The sequence below is a fragment of the Lepisosteus oculatus genome, chromosome 4 (genome assembly GCF_040954835.1).
Source record: "Lepisosteus oculatus isolate fLepOcu1 chromosome 4, fLepOcu1.hap2, whole genome shotgun sequence".
NCBI classification, from domain to species: Eukaryota; Metazoa; Chordata; class Actinopteri; order Semionotiformes; family Lepisosteidae; genus Lepisosteus; species Lepisosteus oculatus.
The window spans coordinates 19,503,896-19,524,476 of record NC_090699.1 but is presented as its reverse complement, the minus strand read 5'-3'; the positions used below and the strand labels follow the sequence as shown (position 1 = coordinate 19,524,476).

The 20,581-nt window shown below is 39.9% G+C and overlaps 1 protein-coding gene across 1 annotated transcript; it reads right to left on the bottom strand.

Annotated features, from left to right (window-relative positions):
* Positions 1-427: 427 nt before the first annotated feature.
* LOC102695136 (neuropeptide FF receptor 1) lies at positions 428-18,340 on the bottom strand. Its single transcript, XM_015346244.2, has 4 exons — positions 17,829-18,340; positions 11,200-11,520; positions 5,682-5,781; positions 428-4,127 (listed from the first exon to the last, which is right to left on the bottom strand). Exons 1-4 carry the CDS (start codon positions 17,833-17,835, stop codon positions 3,266-3,268), a joined length of 1,290 nt encoding a protein of 429 aa, XP_015201730.2. The 5' UTR covers positions 17,836-18,340; the 3' UTR covers positions 428-3,265.
* Positions 18,341-20,581: the final 2,241 nt, after the last annotated feature.

The following is a 20,581-nucleotide window of genomic DNA, read 5'->3' as shown; positions in this document are numbered from 1 at the left end:
TTACTACTGTGAGCATTTTCAGAAAAGCCATGGACTCAAACTTGACGGTGACTACTAAATAATACTAAGAAACATCAGTTAGAGAAATCACAGCCTTAGGACCCACGTCTCCCGTTTGGTCCGAGTCTATGCACACCTTAGCACTGACGTCCTCATGTGTCTCAGGTGACAGATAATAATAGATCGTGTTGCTGTTGTTTACAGTCTGTGCTGCAGGCACACAGATGGGCTCCCGGGTGTTAGCAATAAACCAATTAAGACCAGGATTAAGAGTCATGCCCACACTCTGACCTTTTCCCCTTGTGATGCCACGGTCCTTCTTAAAAGTGTTGCTTTCTCATCATTGTGTAGTTATTGGTCCTAACTAGGAGTCGAACTACGGATTCCTTAATAAAGAAACAAAACACCACCAATCACACAAAGTATTCTAGGTTTTACTGTGCATGTCCATTGAAACAAAGTACATTGTTTACAAAACACAGAAATTTAGCAACATAATTCATTGATTTACACTGCTCTTCTCTTTAGAAATACAGGACTCACACGTCTCAAGCTTTTGGACAATATCCAACAAAAGCAATCAAGTTATTAACATATAGTTTGCAGTCTTTAATTCCTTCTGTAGATAATGGAAATAAACATATACAGCGTGATATGATAAACAGATCTTTCTTTAGTAATGGGATCAGCAATGATTTTATAGAAAAACAAAATTACACGTTTAGTGGTGACTCCTAGGAAAGATTGATTCAGTAATGTATATTGTCTTATTTTGAAATGTTCTGCTCTGTTTGTACAACATTTTCATTCTTTATGCAGAAACAGTTCTATGGTGATCATATTTGGAAATTTTAGGAATTGTAGCAGTTAATCCTAATCTACATTTTTGTAGTGCGAAATTACAAGCTTTATAGCTTTATAGATGTGTAGAGAAGAACATTATGTTAATGCTGATGAACAGCTCATTCCAGATCGTGTTAATTAAGTTAAAATGGATTAGCTACCTAAACACTTCATACTATTTGTATGTGTATACTTGATCTTGTTGTTTTAGGATCAGGTTTCAGAAGATTTTGATCAATGTGAATGAAATATATTAAATGACAGGCTTGGCCTGTTTTCACCTAAACTATGCTGTTTAAATAACAGCCAAAGGTGTTATAATAATAGAAAACATTAGTGGTGTCTTTGAGTAAACTGTTGATGCTAATAAATATGCCGTTACTTACGGTTGTGCCTAAGATGTGTAAGCCTTGTGAACTACAGAATACATTACAATAATTTAGAATGAACAATTTACAATTAATTTACAATAATTTGGTGAATTTGTTTTAAAAGAAACTCTTTAACAATAATAAAATCACAGAAACGGCATCTGGTAGATACACATTATACAACTATACAAATTCTTAGGTGCCTTGAAAACTCCCAAACGAAAGCAAAACAAAGTCTACACAGATGCATAAATTAAAATATAATAACAAGATTGTCAACAGCATAATATATGGAATTATATACAGAACGTCAATGAAAACAGAACAAAGATCTTTAGCTTACATTCTAGGAGCCCTTTTCAACTACATAGTAAAATTCAACAGAGAACTTCAGAAGGATGAACTGCATCAATTTCTCATTAGTTTAGGCATGAGGCTTCTGGGAAAACTGACCCTGGTCAGTGTGACCGGTCTAGTAAGTTACATACTGTAGTCTTACTTTGAAAAGTTCTGCACTGTGTGTGCGTGTTTGTGTCTGTGTCTGCCCTGTTATAGACTGGCATCCCTTCCAGGTTGTATCCTGCTTTGCACCCACTGCTTGCTGGTATAGGCTCTGGCTACCCCCCCCCCACCAACACTATATTGAAGAAAACTGAGAAGAAAATGGATGGATGAGTATTTTAAGGAGTAATTCATGGAAATCAAGCAATATCTCACATTTTCTGACATTTCACGCAGCTGACATTTAATAACACTCCTTCATATTAACAGACAGCTAATAATATTTCCCTCACTGGGACAAGAAACCCCTTTACAACCCACAGCCTCCACAGTCTTTGATATAAAAAATAAGGCTGGTGTTTTTCATATTTTACTACTGTTTGTGTTGCATACCTGGAAGCATTGGTAGCTAAAATGAGATCTGTCACCTGTGCCCACCTGTCACTCAGTAGAAGATTGATTCAGGCTTGACTGAAGTTTTCTATCAGGGACAAGCAAAAATCAGCAGACAATTGGAAAATCTCTCACAAGTTACATATTGGACCTTGGACAACTGGACAATTTGAACTTTAAAATTGGTGGGTAAAAGGAAACAGTATATTTCTTTATACACAGAATTTTCAACCTGGAAAATTAAAGAGTGCTGCTGTGAAGTTTGCGCACATAGGTGAGGGTTACAGGTTAGACTGTCATGGTGTTATACTGAGCACTGACTTGAGGATTCTCAAGCACAAATTTCTGTTGCGATTGGCTGACACAGTCATGGTGAAAGAAGAGTCTACAGACAGGTCAGGCCACATAGTCACAACTGTTACTGCCACAGGGCAAGTCAAATCCCCTCTGTCTCCCTATCCTCTTCTGGAAGTCACCTCCCCTGCTGACTGAGTCCCCCCTAAACCTGTTTTCCTTTCCTCTTCCCCTGTCTTCTCCCATTTCTGGGCCCTGGATCATTGCAGGACCTGCCAATCAGCTTCTAGCAAAACTGACATCATCTCTGCTTTTGCTCCTCAGTCTAATTCCTGATCTTCTTGTTCCTCCTGAGATCAGGATATCCCCTGGCAGCCCCTCCCCTTCTGAAGGTTATGGTTGCTCTTCCTCGGGTGGCCCTAGCGTAGCATTACTCTTCCAGTGTGTGCCGGCACAATCACTATTTCCATTGCATTTAATGTTAATTCTGTACATTTAACACAACCCTGGACAGGAGCATCTGCTAAGAAAATTAATGCATGGGAGAGCAAGCACAGAAGTCGCTTATTAACCGTGGTCAGAGAGCTGTTTTTTTGCTCCTGTTGCCATGTCTTTTTAACAAAGAAATTGTGTTTATTTTTCCCCACTCAACACCTGAGCTGGCAGGGCAGGTAATGCTGTTTAACTACCAAATCGGGAAACACACGCCCATTTTTGTTTGGATCTGCATTTGACACGACAAGAGGGTGATTTAGGCCTTGAGCGACACCACATGGAACTGGAAACGTTTCAACGCCTCCATTTCTTGACATATTTTAGATAAGACTGTGGTGGTCTAACAGAAAACAGTCAGTTGAGGACTCCTACATTCCCCATGCAGAAACACTGCAACCATTATTTGAGGAACCCTGATCCAGATTCTCCACCACAAGCCCATGATGGGTCACCCTGCTAATCTTTCGACCAAATAGCCCCGCCCCCCTCCACCTCTTCCGGCTGTCAGAGTTGTTGGGCTGAACCTCAACAAAGATTCGGTTATGCTCCCTGCCACTGGCTCGTCTTTTATACGTCTCCCGGTGCTCCGATTCCAGAAAGCAGAGCTGGAACTTGACGGCAGCCTGAAATCCCCTCTTGAAGTTTTCGTTGAAGTAGCCGTAGATGATGGGGTTCACGCTGCTGTTGAAGAAGGCAAGCCAGTGCGCGAAGGGGAATATGTACACGGTCACCACGTTGAGCTGGCGAGCGGTCAGGTTGCCATAGTCAGTCAGCAGCATCAGAGTCCAGAGGGGCAGCCAGGACACCGTGAAAAGCAGGGCCACGATCACAAGCATGTTGACGACCCTGATCTTCTTTTTGGAGACCTTGCGCCCGTCGCCGTCTTCGGAGTGGGCATCCCGGACGGGGGCTGGGGACTTGAAGAGCTTGACGGCGATCCGGGCGTACATGATGACGATCAAGGTGAGCGGGGCCAGGTAGATGTGGGAGAAGAGGACGGTGGTGTAGATCTTGCGCATGCCCTGGTCTGGCCAGGCCTCCCAGCAGGTGTACAGGGGATAGGTGTGGTTGTAGTTATCCACCATGAAGTGGTACTCATCTCTGGAGACGGTGAGGGTGACAGCGGAGGGGCACATTATGATCACAGCCAGAACCCAGATGACTGCAATGGTGAGGATGGCTTTCTTCAATGTGAGTTTCTGACGGAAAGGGTAGACAATACAACGAAAACTACAAGAGAGAAAATAAAAGAGATGAATACACTTGAGTACACAAAAGACTTACAGGGCACTTCCACTTCATTGTGCTGAAAAGCAGCTCTTTTGTTTTCTTCAAGGCATTTAAGTAATCATACATCAGAATGTGCAGTCCAGTAGCATTCTTAATTTTCTCCCATTGTTCGTTCTGTTTTGCTTAATCTTATGTTGTGTCTATCATTTGAATACTTTGCATTCAAGTTCAAAGTATAATAGAATTTAATACTAAATTGAAATCCAAATACTTTTAATGCAAACAGCCTGGAATACGTAAAATATTCTTGCAGCACAGTTTATAAAAGTCTTCATACAGAACTTTTAAAGAAAAGTATGATTAATACGAGATGATTGTTTCACATTAAAAGTTATTATGCCCTCTTATACAAATCAATGTTCAAAGATGCCTTAATTTTCCCTTTCTGGAGTTTGAGTCCCCAGAGAGAAAAGCAGATCACACAGAATACTAGATGGTCTTCTGTTTGTTCATTGAAACTTTGTATGGCAGACGCATTATCTCAAGGTGATTCCCAAACTCTTTGAAGACTCCTCCATTGATTCAGATGTTGTTAATCACCATCTCATTATGCACCGAAGAGGATATGTGTCTGCAATACAAAATCCATCAAATTAGCAGCCTTTAACCTACCTTGTTCATCTTAATCCTTCACCTTAATCCTTTAATGTTTCAGTGGTTTTCTCCACACTTTCCATAATTTCAAACTTTGCAAACATCTATGCAACTCATTTACAACTTTGTACCGTGCCTATCGCTGTGATACAAAAACATACATGTTGCTGCTCTGTAGTCAGTCCAGAGAAAAGCAACCAAACACCTTTTTTACACAAAGGGTTACAGGAGACTGAAACAAATGACTCTGCCATATTGTTTTAGCCAATCCTCTGGCTTCTTTCACAGGACAGCTGGATGAGATCCTGGGATCAGTTACCTACTGAAAACCAAAGAAGCCAGGTGGGCTTGATGTTCAGCAGCACTATTTCATTCAGTTTTATCTGTTGTTTGGAGGGCATTTATTCCTCTATATTTAAATCAATCCGCTATATATAAATATGATCCCTGCATACTCCTAAAACAGATATTTATCTGGTTACCAGTTCCTTAGTCTGCTTCTCCATTTCATTTTCAGTGTCTTTCCACATATCACAGGTGAGAGGAATAAGAGGACATTTTCAATCAATCAATCAATCAATCAAGGTTTATTTATCAAATGCACAACAATACATACAGCGGTGGTTGTCCGCAAATAAATGCTTTTTCCGTAAGCGCACAAGGAGAGATTGAACAGAAGTTGCTAGAAGTTGATCTTTCCTACACCGCCCTATAGTTCACTGGAATCACTGGCAAAGGAATTCATACTTACATCATCATTTCCTGCATTTGAGCATTTCTACTTTGCTGTACTTCCCACTGAATTAGTTAACCCGACCTGAAGGGGTGATTTGATGGTGGCATCAATCTCTGTAAGTGGTAAAGGGTTTTACTGGGTTGAGGAAGGGAGCAGACATTTACCGTTCCACCGCAATGGCCACCAGTGTGAAGACCGAAGCGGACACTGATGCTCCCTGCACCAGGCCACTCATTTTGCAGACGGTGTTGTTGAACGGCCAGCCTGGGGAAAGGACGAAGCAGATTCTGCTCAGTAAAACTACAGAGGTGTAGCCTAGCCAGCTTTGAGCACCGCTCAGCCCAGTGCTGTTCACCTTGATGACTCATGGCGGTACTGCCAAGCACAGTTCCAACTGCATCATCAAGTCTGCCGATGACACGACAATGAGTCACCATACAGAGAGCAGGTGGCGCAACTACTGGACTGGTGCACAAACAACAACCTATCTCTTAATGTTAACACAACAAAAGATAATCATTGACTTCAGGAGGGCCCACGCTGATCACTCCCCACTGTACATCAACAGCTCCCCTGTGGAGACAGTTAGAAGCATCAAGTTTCTTGGTGTGCACATTACAGGCGACCTCACTTGGTCCCTCAATACCAACTCCCTAGCCAAGAAAGCACGGCAGCGTCTCTATTTCCTGTGGCGACAGAGGAGGGCAAACCTTCTCCTTGCCATTCTTACCACCTTCTACAGAAGCACCATCGAGAGCACCTTGACCAGCTGCATCACTGTTTGGTTTGATAATTGCAACGCTTCAGACCGCAAGACCCTGCAACGAATTGTGGAAACAGCTGAAAAGATCATTGGAGCCTCCCTACCTTCCATTTCTGTCACCTATCACAAACGCTGCAGACACAGGGCCTCCAGTATAGTAGATGACCCCTCCCTCCCCTCCCATAAACTCTTTGCCCTCCTACCATCTGGGAAAGGATATCGCAGTGTACAGGCTAGCTCCCCCAGACTCTCGAACAGCTTCTTCCTGCAGGCTGTCAGGCTTCTCAACACCCTGCAAATCTACCTGGACCCACTCCAATTCCGGAAACAGGGTTTAAATCCCCCCAATGTGTTGTTTATATTGTATTATGTATTTACCTTGTAATTTGCACTATCTGCACTTTGCATTATGTGTTCCTGTCTACAATGTCTATGTCAGAGTCATGTCTGTCCTGTCTGTATTTAATAATAATAATAATAATAATAATAATAATAATAATAATAATAATAATAGCTTACACTTATATAGCGCTTTTTCTGGACACTCCACTCAAAGTGCTTTACAGGTAATGGGGACTCCCCTCCACCACCACCAATTCACCTGGATGATGTGACGGCAGCCATAGTGTGCCAGAACGCTCACCACACACCAGCTATCAGTGGGGAGGAGAGCAGAGTAACAAAGCCAGTTCGTAGATGGGGATTATTAGGAGGCCATGATTGGTAAGGGCCAATGGGAAATTTGGCCAGGACACCAGGGTTACACCCCTACTCTTTTCGAGAAACGCCCTGGGATTTTTAATGACCACAGAGAGTCAGGACCTCGGTTTTACATCTCATCTGAAGGACGGCGCCTTTTTACAGTTAAGTGTTCCCGTCACTATAATGGGGCATTAGGACCCACATGGGCCACAGGGTGAGCGCCCCCTGCTGGCCCCTCTAACACCTTTTCCAGCAGCAACCTTAGTTTTCCCCAGGAGGTGTCCCATCCAGGTACTACCAGGCTCACACCTGCTGAGCTTCAGTGAGTTCCCAGTTGTGAGTTGCAGGGTGATGTGGCACCTGATCACATACATTATTTGATTTTCATTGCATATGTGTCTCCAGTTTAAGCAAAAGATTATGTTCTTCTTGAGGTGATTCTGTACACTGATTATATGTCAGCTTTGAAAAGAGATCTCCAGGATAAATCAATTTTCAAACCCCTGCCATTGTATCCCTGTGACTGGACAGCAATTGAAGAATAAAATCCAGTTTATTTTTGCATTGTTAACTGGCAATCTTGAGATTCTCCTTCTTAAACCTGCACTGTTATTGAAAGCAAGTGATGGCTGAATAGACTTCTTTCAAACAGAGAGCAGTCTAATATGTTGTTTCCAAAAGATCAGTTATAATTGAAATTCCCTTCCACAACAAATTCATTAATTCTAAAATACTGTATATGTGCATTTGTAGTCTGGTTCCCAAAATAACTAATTACAATGTTGTCACTTAAGTTAACCCTCTTTGTTTGCCAAGTCCTTTTTCAGCTCAATCACACAAAATAATTAAATTCCATTATAAAAGAACATCAATGAATTAATTAAAATGATCCTTTTCTAACTCAAGGTTTCAAGAATTGAATATACTGCATTTTTTCTTTGGTAATGTGATTTTCCACATCAAAGAGCATAATCTAAATACTGTTTGGTAAGACAAATATAGGCAAGAGTTAAAATGAACCTTATAGAACTTAATTTCTATAATTCCATATTATCTATACCACTAAATTAACTAACAGTTTGTTTTTCCTTTGAGCTTTAAATTTCAACAAAATTTGAGATTTTAAAATTAAATGTTCACTAGAACCTGGGTATGCTTTCTTTTACAGCAAAGTAAACAAAAAACTTCAATGAGAAATCATTTACAGAGTGAGAGAGACCGTGTGAATGTATATGAGTGTGTGAGACTGTAAGAGTGAGAATGAGAGTCAGATTGAAGTGAGTGTGAATGAGAGAGTGAGAGAATCTGAGTGAGAGTGGGAGAGAGTGTGAGAGTAAGTGTGAATGTGAGAGTGTGAATGAGAGAGTGAGAGAATCTGAGTGAGAGTGTGAGAGAGTGTGAGAGTAAGTGTGAATGTGAGTGACAGTGTTAATGAGAGAGAGTGAGAGAACCTGAATGAGAGTGGGAGAGAGTGTGAGAGGTGAGAGTGTGTGAATGTGAGTGAGAGTGTGAATGTGAGTGAGAGTGGGAGAGAGTGTGTGAATGTGAGAGTGTGAATGAGAGAGTGAGAGAATCTGAGTGAGTGTAAGAGAGTGTGAGAGGCGAGAGTGTGTGAATGTGAGTGAGAGTGTGAATGAGAGAGAGTGAGAGAATCTGAGAGTGTGAGAGAGTGTGTGAATGTGAGTGAGAGTGTGAGAGAGTGTGTGAATGTGAGAGTGTGTGAATGTGAGTGAGAGAATCTGTGTGAGAGTGTGAGAGGTGAGTGTGTGTGAATGTGAGAGTGTGAATGAGAGAGTGAGAGAATCTGAGAGTGTGAGCGAGTGTGAGAGGAGAGTGTGAATAAGAGTGAGAGAATCTGAGAGTGTGAGCGAGTGTGAGAGGTGAGAGTAAGTGTGAATGTGAGAGTGTGAATGAGAGTGAGAGAATCTGAGTGAGAGTGGGAGAGAGTGTGAGAGGTGAGTGTAAATGTGAGAGTGTGAATGAGAGAGAGTGAGAGAATCTGAGTGAGACTGGGAGAGAGAGTCTGAATGAGAGAGTGAGAGAATCTAAATGAGAGTGTAAGAGAGTGAGAGGTGAGAGAGTGTGAATGTGAGTGAGAGTGTGTGTAAGAGAGAGTGACAGTGAGAGAGTGTGAAAATGTGAGTCTGACTGAGAGCAAGAGAGTCTGAGTGAGAGTGTGTGTGAGTGAGAAAGACCGACAGTGTGAGTGTGCATGGGAGTTTAAGAGTGAGAATTTGAGCCAGATTGAGAATGAGAGTGTGATACTATAGAAACACAGGGCTTTAGGAGTCTGGTTCCAGCCCTTGAACTCCTGGAGGACTTCAGAGACAGGCCAGATCAGCCTTGAGTCATCACTAATTTAGAGATTAACCCTTAATTACCATAAGATTTATCATTAATTCATTTTGAAGTGCTTTATTGTCAGTTAAAATTAAAGTTCTTGATGTGCAGTGTCTGGTATTGTTGTCTTTAAGACTGTATTTAACAGGACACTGGCTACGGGACAAAGGCTCCAACTCTCTCTGTAAGCACCAGCATACAGAATCATGCATGTTGTCCACACTCGCCTGCAGTGCATATTGAACAAGTGCAAACACTGTTTTAAGCAGATTCTGTACCTTTACTTTCTTTCATTGCTGTACTGTGTTTTAATTTCTCAGTTACAGTGAGAATTAAACAAATGTTTTGTTACCATTGTATGTTTGTTTACTTTTATCTTACTTTAGCTATTGTTTAAAAACAGCAAAGTCTGCGTACATATTACTATATGCAATACATTACTATATGCAATACAATATAGTACTTGTACTTCTGTTGTAAAGTGGCCTGTAAGCAAAGATACCAAAAAACTCCTTAATATTTAATAGGATTTATAGTATAAATTCACTTAATTTTTACAGCACTAAAAACCATCCGCAATACATGAAGACATCACAGGGCGGGAGAAGGTTAAACCATTTATGTATTTAAGTGATTAATGCAATGGTATCATACTCATCTGAATAAAGCAAAACATAAAAATGAAACATAAACTGATTCTGAGCAAGATTTTATGGAAAAACATTTAAAACATCAAATTGGTATCAATTTAAATCAGTAGAAATTTTGTTGTTATTATTATTATATTATGGTGTTAGTGGGGCCAACAGGGGGCACTCACCCTGTGGTCTGTGTGGGTCCTAATGCCCCAGTATAATGAAGGGGGACACTATACTGTAAAAAGGCACTGTCCTTCAGATGAGACGTAAAACCGAGGTCCTGACTTTCTGTGGTCATTAAAAATCCCAGGGTGTTTCTCAAAAAGAGTAGGGGTGTAACCCTGGTGTCCTGGTCAAATTTCCCATTGGCTTTATCAATCATGGTCTCCTAATAATCCCCATCTATGAACTGGCTTCATCACTCTGCTCTCCTCCCCACTGATAGCTGATGAGCGTACTGGTGCAGTATGGCTGCCGTTGCATCATCCAGGTGGGGCTGAACATTGGTGGTGGTGGAGAAGGGGAGTCCCCATTACCTGTAAAGCGCTTTGAGTGGACTGTCCAGAAAAGCGCTATATAAGTGTAAGCAATTTATTATTATTATTATTACAAAAACATGGCTGCACTTGATTCATTAAAAAAAGAATGACAAGGAATGCCCCAAAGGAATGTTGCATACAGACTGGTTAAAGGAACTGAATCTAATTAGTCTTGATAAAGTACTCAGGGACAAGTCGAACATATGAGGATGCGTGCATTTAGTCCACTTTACACAAAGACATTTGGCTGTTACTTAGCCTTATTATTGAAGGCTAATCCCGTGAGTCTACAAGAAACATCTGGATGGATGGAATGATGTTGCTAATGTACTTATGACTGTGTAACACTACATTTTTACCACTGGTCACCGATGGCTTTGATGAGGTCCTTTAGGAGTCTAGAAGGGGAGATTTGAGGGTTGGAACTGTGTGTGATGGGGGATGGGTTTAAAGGGTGAAAAGAGTTTAATTTTGGGTGTACAGATTGGATCAGTTATTTTGTGCTGTATGATTCAATTTTATTACAATAATAAAAAAATCTAGGTGACTGATGAGCAATAAGTCCATTGCAAACCAAATAGGCAATTTAGACTGAATAGCCACCTCTCAGTTGAAACCTTGCTTATTTTCTCATTGTCTTATTCAATTGTTGAAACAGTTTGCATATACAGTATGGATAGGTCTCTGATGCCATTCCTACCTGTTATCAAGTTGTCCACAAGGGTAGTCGGCACACAGAATATTCCCACCAGCAGATCGCTGATGGCTAGGTTCAGGATAAAAATGTTAGTGACTGTTCTCATCTGTTTGCTCTTTAACACAATGAAACAAACAAGACTGTTGCCCGTCATGCACAGAAAGAAAATGAGGACATAGGCAAAAATGAATATGGTTGCTACAGGAGGAGAATGCTGGTAATAAGATGAATAAGTGTAATTATCTATCTTCCGCAAAGAAATATTAGTGTGTCCATTTTCGGTGTCCAGAGAGCTGGTGTTTGGAGACGAAGAAAAAGTTAACCCTACAAGAAACAAAAAAAGAAATATTGAATTAATTTCCAATACATTTTTAATTTATTTAAATGTTAAATGTTTTATGTGGGCATAGTGTGATTGGATGCAACTTTCAGTTTTTCTGTAATAAAAACAAGATTAAAATATCTTTCTAGTCCATTAAAGGAAAAGGCTACACATGAATTTATCTGAATCAGGAAATACATAGACACAACACTGTCTCACACTCTAACATCTAGTTTACAGGACATGGATTATTTGTGTTGAACTTTCTTTCACATTGCTCTCTTTTCAAGAGATCTTCACATTACAAAGCCTGTGACTGAATTTATTCTTCAGCATTTAAAAACCATGTTCTGACAAGGATACATAGCACAGAAATCCTTTTTATGACAAGTGCTCTAAGTGTTTATTGAGCCCTCTTGCAAGGGCAAATAAAATAGACTTATTGATACAACAGCAAAAAAAAAACTTGAAGCCCTAGTTACATTTGATAGTCAGATTGTCTTGCTTCTTACAAAATTATCCCATAATGCAATTCCTCATTTCATATTTGTCAGCATTTGTACAAAAAAACACTTGTAAAAAGATAATGGTACATCATCCAATGATTTCGAGTATTACAGCCCTTGGGAATAGAAGATGTTAAAGACATGTCACTATGGAGTACAGGGCTAATTTCCTGGCAAAAGCAAAATTCAATGCACTTATCACCCAGTAGAAAGAGGGTAATAGGAAATATCTTTTATTTTGTTTATTTTGAGTAATTTTCAGTAACACTTTAATCAGTAACACTCCTAATGGTTATGAAAGATCACAGTACTCATCGAATTATTTCAATAAATAAAATTTGGAATGTGAGTAAAATTCAGTTTCTTTTAAAATGGTCCACAAAAAGTGTTTGTATTTTGCATGATTGGCTTTGTAAGGGCAGCAGAGTGACAGAGTGGTTAACAATGCTGCTACCCAGCTCACATGGTTTTCTGTGTCTTCTGTGTGGAGTTTGCATGTTTGCCCCATATTCACATGGGAATTTCTCCAGGTGCCCTGCCCCCACCCTACCCAAAGACATGCTGGTTAGTATTGATTGGCTGTTCTAAATTTCTCCTGTCTCTGTGACCATGCAATGGACTGGCGCCCCCTTCGGGGATAGAGCTGCCATGAGCACTAAGTCCCACCTCGTGCCTGGTGCTTCCAGGATAGGCTCTAAATTGCTGTGACCCTCCCCAGGACAAGATCATTTCTGATAAAGAATGGATGGTATTTTAAGTCACTCACAAAAAAAATGCAACAGAAAGGCACTTCAAAACAGGGATTAATAACTATGTTTGTTTCTCTATACATAATAAATTCACACAACAAATTAGAATTTGATTGATTGTAAGCTTTTACAGCAAATTTAAGCAATAACGTTTTAATGACATTTCCTGCACTCAACAGACAGAAAGTTCTCCATATCTTTAACTCGGGAAGGCTTGATTTCATCTTGAAGTTTGGCACTGTGGGCAATCTAGACTGGGGTCTCACACATGGATAGAGATGAGAATGAGATGACATAATTGGAGCTCAATCTGAAAATAAAACACAAGGAAACCAGGAAGGATTAATCCTGTTGAGATGTGCTCTTACACAGAGCTCATAATAACGAATTCACAGGTTACTGAATTAAGCTGTAATTCACTCTGAGACTCAAGTCTCTGATTATGGTATTAGTTGTTATTGATTTATTTTGGGGTGGCACAGTGAAACAGTGGTTAGCCCCAGATTCAATTCCTGGGGTGCCTGAAGTTTGTGTGTTCTTCCTGCGTTCACATGGGTCACCCCCCACACAGTCCAAAGACATACTGGTAGGGTATGAGTGTGTGTGTCTCAGTCTGTGTGTGCCCTGTGATGGACTGGCATCCCATTCATGGTATTATCATGCCTTGGGCCTGCTGATTGTCGGGATAGGATTCTGTTTTTGATAAGGTGGTTAGAAAATGGATGGATGAAATTTATTGTAATGCTAATAATATTAAATAAATAACAACTGTTAAATTAATATTAAATACTGCAGAATTTGTACATTCATCGGATGACAAGATTCTTCAAATGGGTTTGGAAAAAAATGAAACTGGACTGCTGCTGATTCAGCTTACGAAATACGTAATATAATCACAAATAAAATTTCATTTGGAATTGCACAATTACAATCGCAGATGATATCAGGATTAAAGATCAGTACCTGGGGGAATTATGTGGGGTGTGACCGGTGGACTGGTACTAGTAAAAGGCTTCGCACAGCTTTAGGACTGGCTGATACTTTAAATTAGAAATTGTCCCGCTGAAAATTGCATAGGGCTTGTTTCCTGTGGTTTCATTTCAAACCAATAGAAATGAGAGAAAGGCCCAGGATGAATCAGAGGTGTAAATTAAAATCTTTTGTACCCTGTCATAAAATAGATGGATTAAACATCTCGCATTCATAAAAGGTTCAGCATTGGTAATTGATGCTTTGGTGAAAATAATGAGTCAGTTAATGTATCTAAATGCTTGGATTAATATACTGTTCATGTATCAGCAGATCTATCAAAACAAGGGGATGGACTGCATGAGCTTTTCCAGACTTTTCTTGGCCATTTTGTTGGCAGTCATACACAGTTATACTAGCAATGACGGAATGGGTTCACGTGATCAATTAAAATAGATTTCTGTCTTGTTGAAGACTAATGTTTTTGTTGAATGATTTTTAACATGAATGGGGCTTCCTAGATGTCTGGTTCTTTTAATACAATACGATGCGAGTGAAAGTACTATCCTCTGAGTTTTCTATAAGAATTTACGTCCAATTAAAATTGTACAGACCAAGACCAAGTCATTTACAACACATTTTATTTTTATTCGATTAACAGTTCATCCCAAGGAAGCACCCATAAACAGAAATACTGATTTCTGAAGAACCCACAGCTATACTCATTGTAGTACTAAGTGGTCCACCACATTCACACAGACACAAAGAGCCAAGCAAACAGAGCAGAATTATCCAACACCCACACTCATCCTTGCCTTCTATTCAGAAAATAAGCTATTAATTTGTTGGAAAAAAGAAAATTGTAATCTCTCCAATGGATGACCACCCTTAAAAATACTTTAAGCTACTGCAAAACCATAGACTGACTGCCTTGTGACTTACTCTAAGAAACGTAAAAGGCCATTTAACAACAAGTGAGAAAGGAAAGTCCCAGGTTACAAATGTCAAAAACATGAGTTTTATAGCAAATATAAGAAATACAGATTCTTGCATGTAGTAATGTAATGTAATAATGATTAAATACACAGCGCCACACAAAAGCTTTTTTCTTAAAATCAACATTTCTCATAATTTAGAAGCTGAAAATTGCATTATTACTACATGGCTTAGGCCGCTGTACAATCAAAAGTCTAAATTGTTATGGAATATCTTTAAATCTCCGGTGTGTTAGCGTCTATGTGCTCTGATGCTTTCAAGTGCTCCTGAAAGGGTCACAATTAGTGATTATACACAGTGGGTATATTGGTGTTATATTTTACACATATATACAATTATAGAACATTGGAGTGCATGTATTGGTGGGATAAATGTACAAGTATTACTCTGTCTAAAAGAGGACTGTTCTGCATTAAGAGGAATGTTAGAGAATGGATAAACAAAGGGGAGGTTAGAATTGATTACCAATTTCAAATAAACCCACAGAGGTTTGAAAATCTGTGTTTTTGAAGAGGCACTTGGGTTTCAAGTTGAGCATGCACTGCTAACAATTTCTCCCTATTCCAAGTGCATTTACTGTATATTGATTCTCTGGGATATGAAACGCAACAAAATTCCAGCCTGCCAAGAGAGTCTTTCAGACAGCTGGAGATTTGTTTGACTGATTCAATGCACACAGAACCTCCCATGATACATTGCCTTGGTTGCTTGTGTTGTGTCTGCACTGCATTTCTTATTAAGGTACAAAAAGGCATAGAGGTGCACTAATGCCTTGAATGTCCTGCTACAAATTCACCTCTGAGAAGCAAGGCATGTAGTTAAGGCTGACTGTATGAGTAAATTATATATAAATATTAAATCGGAGCTGGTGAGCAAAATAAATAGTTTCAAAGTACAAGAAGCAGGTGATGGTTTTGTATATAAACAACTATGTGGTCTGAATTCCAGTAAAATCACCAGGCTACATGACATTCCTGTTGCGATAGGTTTTCATAGCCAATGCAAATTTACATTCACTATGAAATTAGCTATTCCTATGAATATAGTTACTGATGACTAGAATTTAGCAAGAGCTAGACTGCACTCTAAGAAAAAATAAAGTTGTAAATTAGACCAGTCCACATCCTCTCGCCAATAACCAAATATTAAAAAGATCAGATTATACTAAATAAACAGGGTAGTTATTTAATAGTTAACAGCTTAATGACTAAGTATTGGTCAGGATTTATGGGAAGCTTTTCCAAAGATACACATTTTATCTCACTTCTGAGTTCTGTTCATTCTGAAACTGCCAAAGATTTTAAATCAATGGATTACAAAATTTTGTGTGATACATTAGAAGCAATGCAGCGTTTTCTCCCTTGAAGTTGAAGTTCCAAACGTCAAGACCAGCATTTTGCACCCATATGCTCTGAACATCCAGATACAAAACAGAACCTGGCACAGCAGTCCATAATAACAGTGTCTTCTACGAAGTGGGAGGATGATGATGATGAAACCCTACCACTAAAAGAAGGTGCTTAACACTGCACTGCAATAATGCACAATGTGGTTGAGAGTTTAATTAGCTGTTGTGGATTTGTTTTTTACTAATGCCAGAAAAATAGCTGTGAATTGATTTTTTTCATAGGGTAGTCAGAAGGTTTAGATGTTCACAAATACAACGTAAGGTAGTGAGCGGTACGATGTTTGATGGCTGTTCCTCATGATGCTGTCCCATTTATCTTTTATTTTCTGCATGGGGCTGTTCTTCTCTATTGCAGCAGCACAGTGCTGTCTGCCTCACAGCTCTTGGACTCTGGGTTCGATTCCATAATGGGTGGGGGGGGGGGTTCTCTGTGGAGTCTGCATGCCTAGGTGGAATCCTGGTTTCCTCCCTGAGAAACGTTAACTGGGTTAATTGGCGTTTCTGTGTTTGTGCCCTCTGACTGACTGGTAGGTCCACCAGGGTATGCTATTGGGATGAGCTCATGGCTGCCCTGGTCCTCACCAGCAGAGCTGGCTTTCTGAGAAAGGATGGATCAATACTCTGGAGTGTGTGTCGGCTGCGTTGAGCATCCCCACTACTGTAACTGGAACGTTTCTTTCTTCAGCTCAGTTAAAACGGGGTGTCCTTACAAAGTTACGACACAAACAGGTAGTAACTGTTGATGAAGTACATGCACGAATTCAATCATTCTCGAGGTCTTTATTTCTTCTCTTCTGGTAATACTTTTTTAATCCTATTGTATTGGGGACAAAGGAAACGATTGTTATTACTGAGGGGGTTGGATATAGCGGAGGCTTAAATATAAGAACAACTTTTTTTTTCCTTAAAAGAAGGTGTTACGTCATAGATGTGAGAAATTTTTCAAGGTTTCAGAACAATCGGTTCGGGGTAGGTTTAATCCGAGAGGACGGACTGAATTAATGGACGACTTCACTAAGCGCTCGCCTGAAGCATATCATTTTAAAAATCTATTAAATCAGTTCTGGTGCGTGGTGTGAGAACTGTTCAATGCACTGCACTTGGTCGCTATGTCATAGTTTGGAATGAAAATCGCTATTTAATTCTAAGGAGTTGTTCTAATTATTATCACCTTAACATCCAATACAAAGTATGTCTTCCCCATACTTTCACAATTCTAATACAGTACTGTATTTCATTTTCAGAACAGTTGTTTACCTGCAAAATTCTAGTAAGACTCAAGGAACGCAGAGTAAATCAATAATGCCACATGGAAATCAGCATCTGTTCAACCATTTGCATTTTTCTACCATGAATCAATCATTTTTTTACATAGCGCTTTCGGGGGTAGAGCATTCTCAAATCGTGGGTTTTAATCGACACAAGCGCAGGAGCTGTTAAGTTCTTGTAATTTTCTTTTAAAAAATATTAATTTATATCGATAACTCTCTTGCACAGGAAAATTAACTCCGTTTCAATTTAGGCTAACTGGACCTAAGAGAAATTGCAGGCTGCAAAGCACGGACGTTTAACATACATGACAGGATCGGAATGTTGCTTGTATATTTGTCTCTCCTTTTTCAGTCTAACAAACTGTATCTTGTGACTAATACTTCAGCATTAAACAAAATCATTAGTCTTACCTTGCATGATCAGTCTGAACCCGGCTTCACTTGGAAGTCTTTCCTAAGTAGAGGCTGACAGTCTAGTCTTTCCAACAGAAATCCGGAGTCTAATTTGAAATAGTATTGCTATTTCGTTTCCTTCCAAAACGCGAAATATGTTTTCAGAGTGAAATTGACTAAACCAGTTTTGGGTTCATGAAAACTTATTTAAAAGATCTTCGAGTGACATCCCAGAAATGTTTAGTTACAGCAGGCTAACATTCCTATAATACTGTAGATGGGCTACTGATCAGGACCCATGCGCTCCTTTCTAATCAAATTGTTTCTGTTGACTTCAACGTATCTTGGCCGTAGTACTTCTGATCGTTTTCACTAACAAAAATAAAATAAAACTTTCAAGCATCGACTTCTTCTGCGAGGACCAGAAAAGCACGAATGTCTAAGAAGGCGTGCTGCAGCGAAACTGAGTTTACCTCCCCCACACCCCGTCACCTTTATCATAAGCGAACATCGGCCAATGTGGTCATCAAGAGCTCCGCACAGTCAATTGCATATGTAGGTTCTTCCAGTAGTACCTGAGTGACGTCTGCGGGAGCAAACGAGGGTGGGGGCAGTACAGCACGCAGCCCGTGACCCACCGCACATGTTCAAACTGCTCCTTTTCGTTAGAAAAAGGGTCTCACGGGTGCTTTTGATTCCACTCCTTCGCTGCCATTAGTTGAGACGCAGAAAAAAAAATGGGACAAAAATCAATTAAGTAGGGTAACAGGCGACAAACATAAAACCTGTTAGACCATATGGCCAAACCAGTATGCAAGTCTTTAAGATGCCTTTCAACATATACTGCTTTCTATACGCAGTCCATGGTGATAATACAGTATGTGGGCGATGTAACAAGTCAAACTATCTCTGATGATCGCACTGTTACAACCTTTCAACGGGCACAGGGCAATTAATGTTCTAGAGAGCATGAACACGAAGTTTCAAAAGGTTTACGTATCAGTACCACGGAGTTAAAACAATAGTAACACCGACCATCTTCAGTTTAAAAAAGCTCCTTTCATGACTCTTCATCTCAATACAATCAAACGGGAGTGACGCCTGTTGAGCTCAGACGCCAGGCCACAGAGGCTTTGACATTGAGGGAACACAACTGGCAGAAACTTCACAAACTTTTCTAAAACCTTGCTGTGTTGTTATACGGGGGGCACCGTAAATCTGATCCAAAGCATAGGCAACTTTGGGGCTGGTCAAATCTCGTGGATAACAAAACTAACTGCAATTTTTCTGTGGCATTAATAGTACAGTTCTGTAATCCCAGCGGCAATAATTCAGTGGATCTGCGGTTGGGTCTTCAACTCCACGGTTTTCCCGTGGCAGAGCTGCTCGTCCGAAATTCTCTGTAGGAAATTCTTCGTAGACATTTCACTTTGTGACTAGAAAACAAGTTAAATGTAAAGTCATTTTATACTCAGTTGAATTTTTCAATTAATCTAACATCACTTGAACGGCTTGGGTAATTTTCTTTTGAGAACTTGTCAGGGACCAACAGCACGTGAATCGAGGTGTCAAAAAATAAATCGTGGTGCTGGGATCGACATGGAAATCAACGTGGCTTTTAGTGTGAGAAACTGTCAGCCTGACAGCGTCATGCACTGAGACTCACTATTATACGATTTAATGTGTTTTCCACAGTCTGAAGCACAATACCTGTGTATTTATATATATAAAAAAATTGTTTTGAACACGACAGGTGATATAACATTATATAACAGTTCTTTTAGCAGAGCACTGCAATTCATGCAATCGGGAACATAGGCAGTACATGTTAAGCATTACAAACTCGAGGAAGTTTAACAAAGAAATATCATGAATATGCATGAATACACTCCTTTCTGACAAATCTCTAACACTATCTGTTAAAATATCATCCTATTACCATCCAATATATTCACATATTAGGAGCACATATGGTGAGAAAGCAAAAGGTCATTCCCAGTTCCATTTTGATCACTCAGTCACACGCCAGACTGTTTTAATATGTAGTAGGTACTCCATTCTTCCTCCATCAGCCAGGCTGTTTTATAGCAATACTTGTCCAGATATGTTGCAAACCCAATGTTATTAATCATGCTGATTTCAAGCTCTTCATGTCTGATAAGCATCATCGCCATCAGTGATCAATTTGCTAATCAAAAAATTTATAAATTAAACAGAACTGTTGATTACACATTATTTTTGATCATTAAAACCTCACAAACCTACATAAAATACAAGCTTAAATTTCTTTGTGAATAATTTCTAAGGTAAGCTGGGCCTGCAGAGAGCCTTGAGAGTGACATCCAGAGGTGAGTTAAATCCCATTAACCAAAAACCTTAAATCCATAATCTGATGATTTAGACAAGCAAATGGCTTAAGGCTAACAATAATCAGAAGGTGTTTGCCTACCTGGAGGAGAGAGAGCAATAAAGATCCAGATGAAATGAGGATAGTATAATTCTTCTGATGAGATGTGAAACCACTGCCCTACTTGGTCATTAAACCTCCATTGGCTGTTTGTAAGAGTAGGTGTGTTACCTTGTTGTTATAGCTCAATTGCACTCCAGGCTTGAACAATCTGACCTCCCAGAAGTTCCTGGCACAGCAGTTTCTCTCTTCCCCCTGGCTGCCCCTGTGGGGCTGCTGCTGTAGAAAGGCTGAATTGACCAGGTAGGGCTGCATTTCGGTGGGGGATGGAGTAGGTCCTGTCTACAGGTGAAGTGTTTTGTGA

What these genes read in the sequence shown, in the direction of transcription:
- LOC102695136 (XM_015346244.2), bottom strand. An exon ending in TGTGGACAACTTGATAACAG is followed by an intron (nt 5,782 to 11,199) that starts GTAGGAATGGCA and finishes TCCTTTCCCCAG; the next exon opens with GCTGGCCGTTCAACAACACC. An exon ending in GTGGCCATTGCGGTGGAACG is followed by an intron (nt 4,128 to 5,681) that starts GTAAATGTCTGC and finishes TCTCTCTTGTAG; the next exon opens with TTTTCGTTGTATTGTCTACC.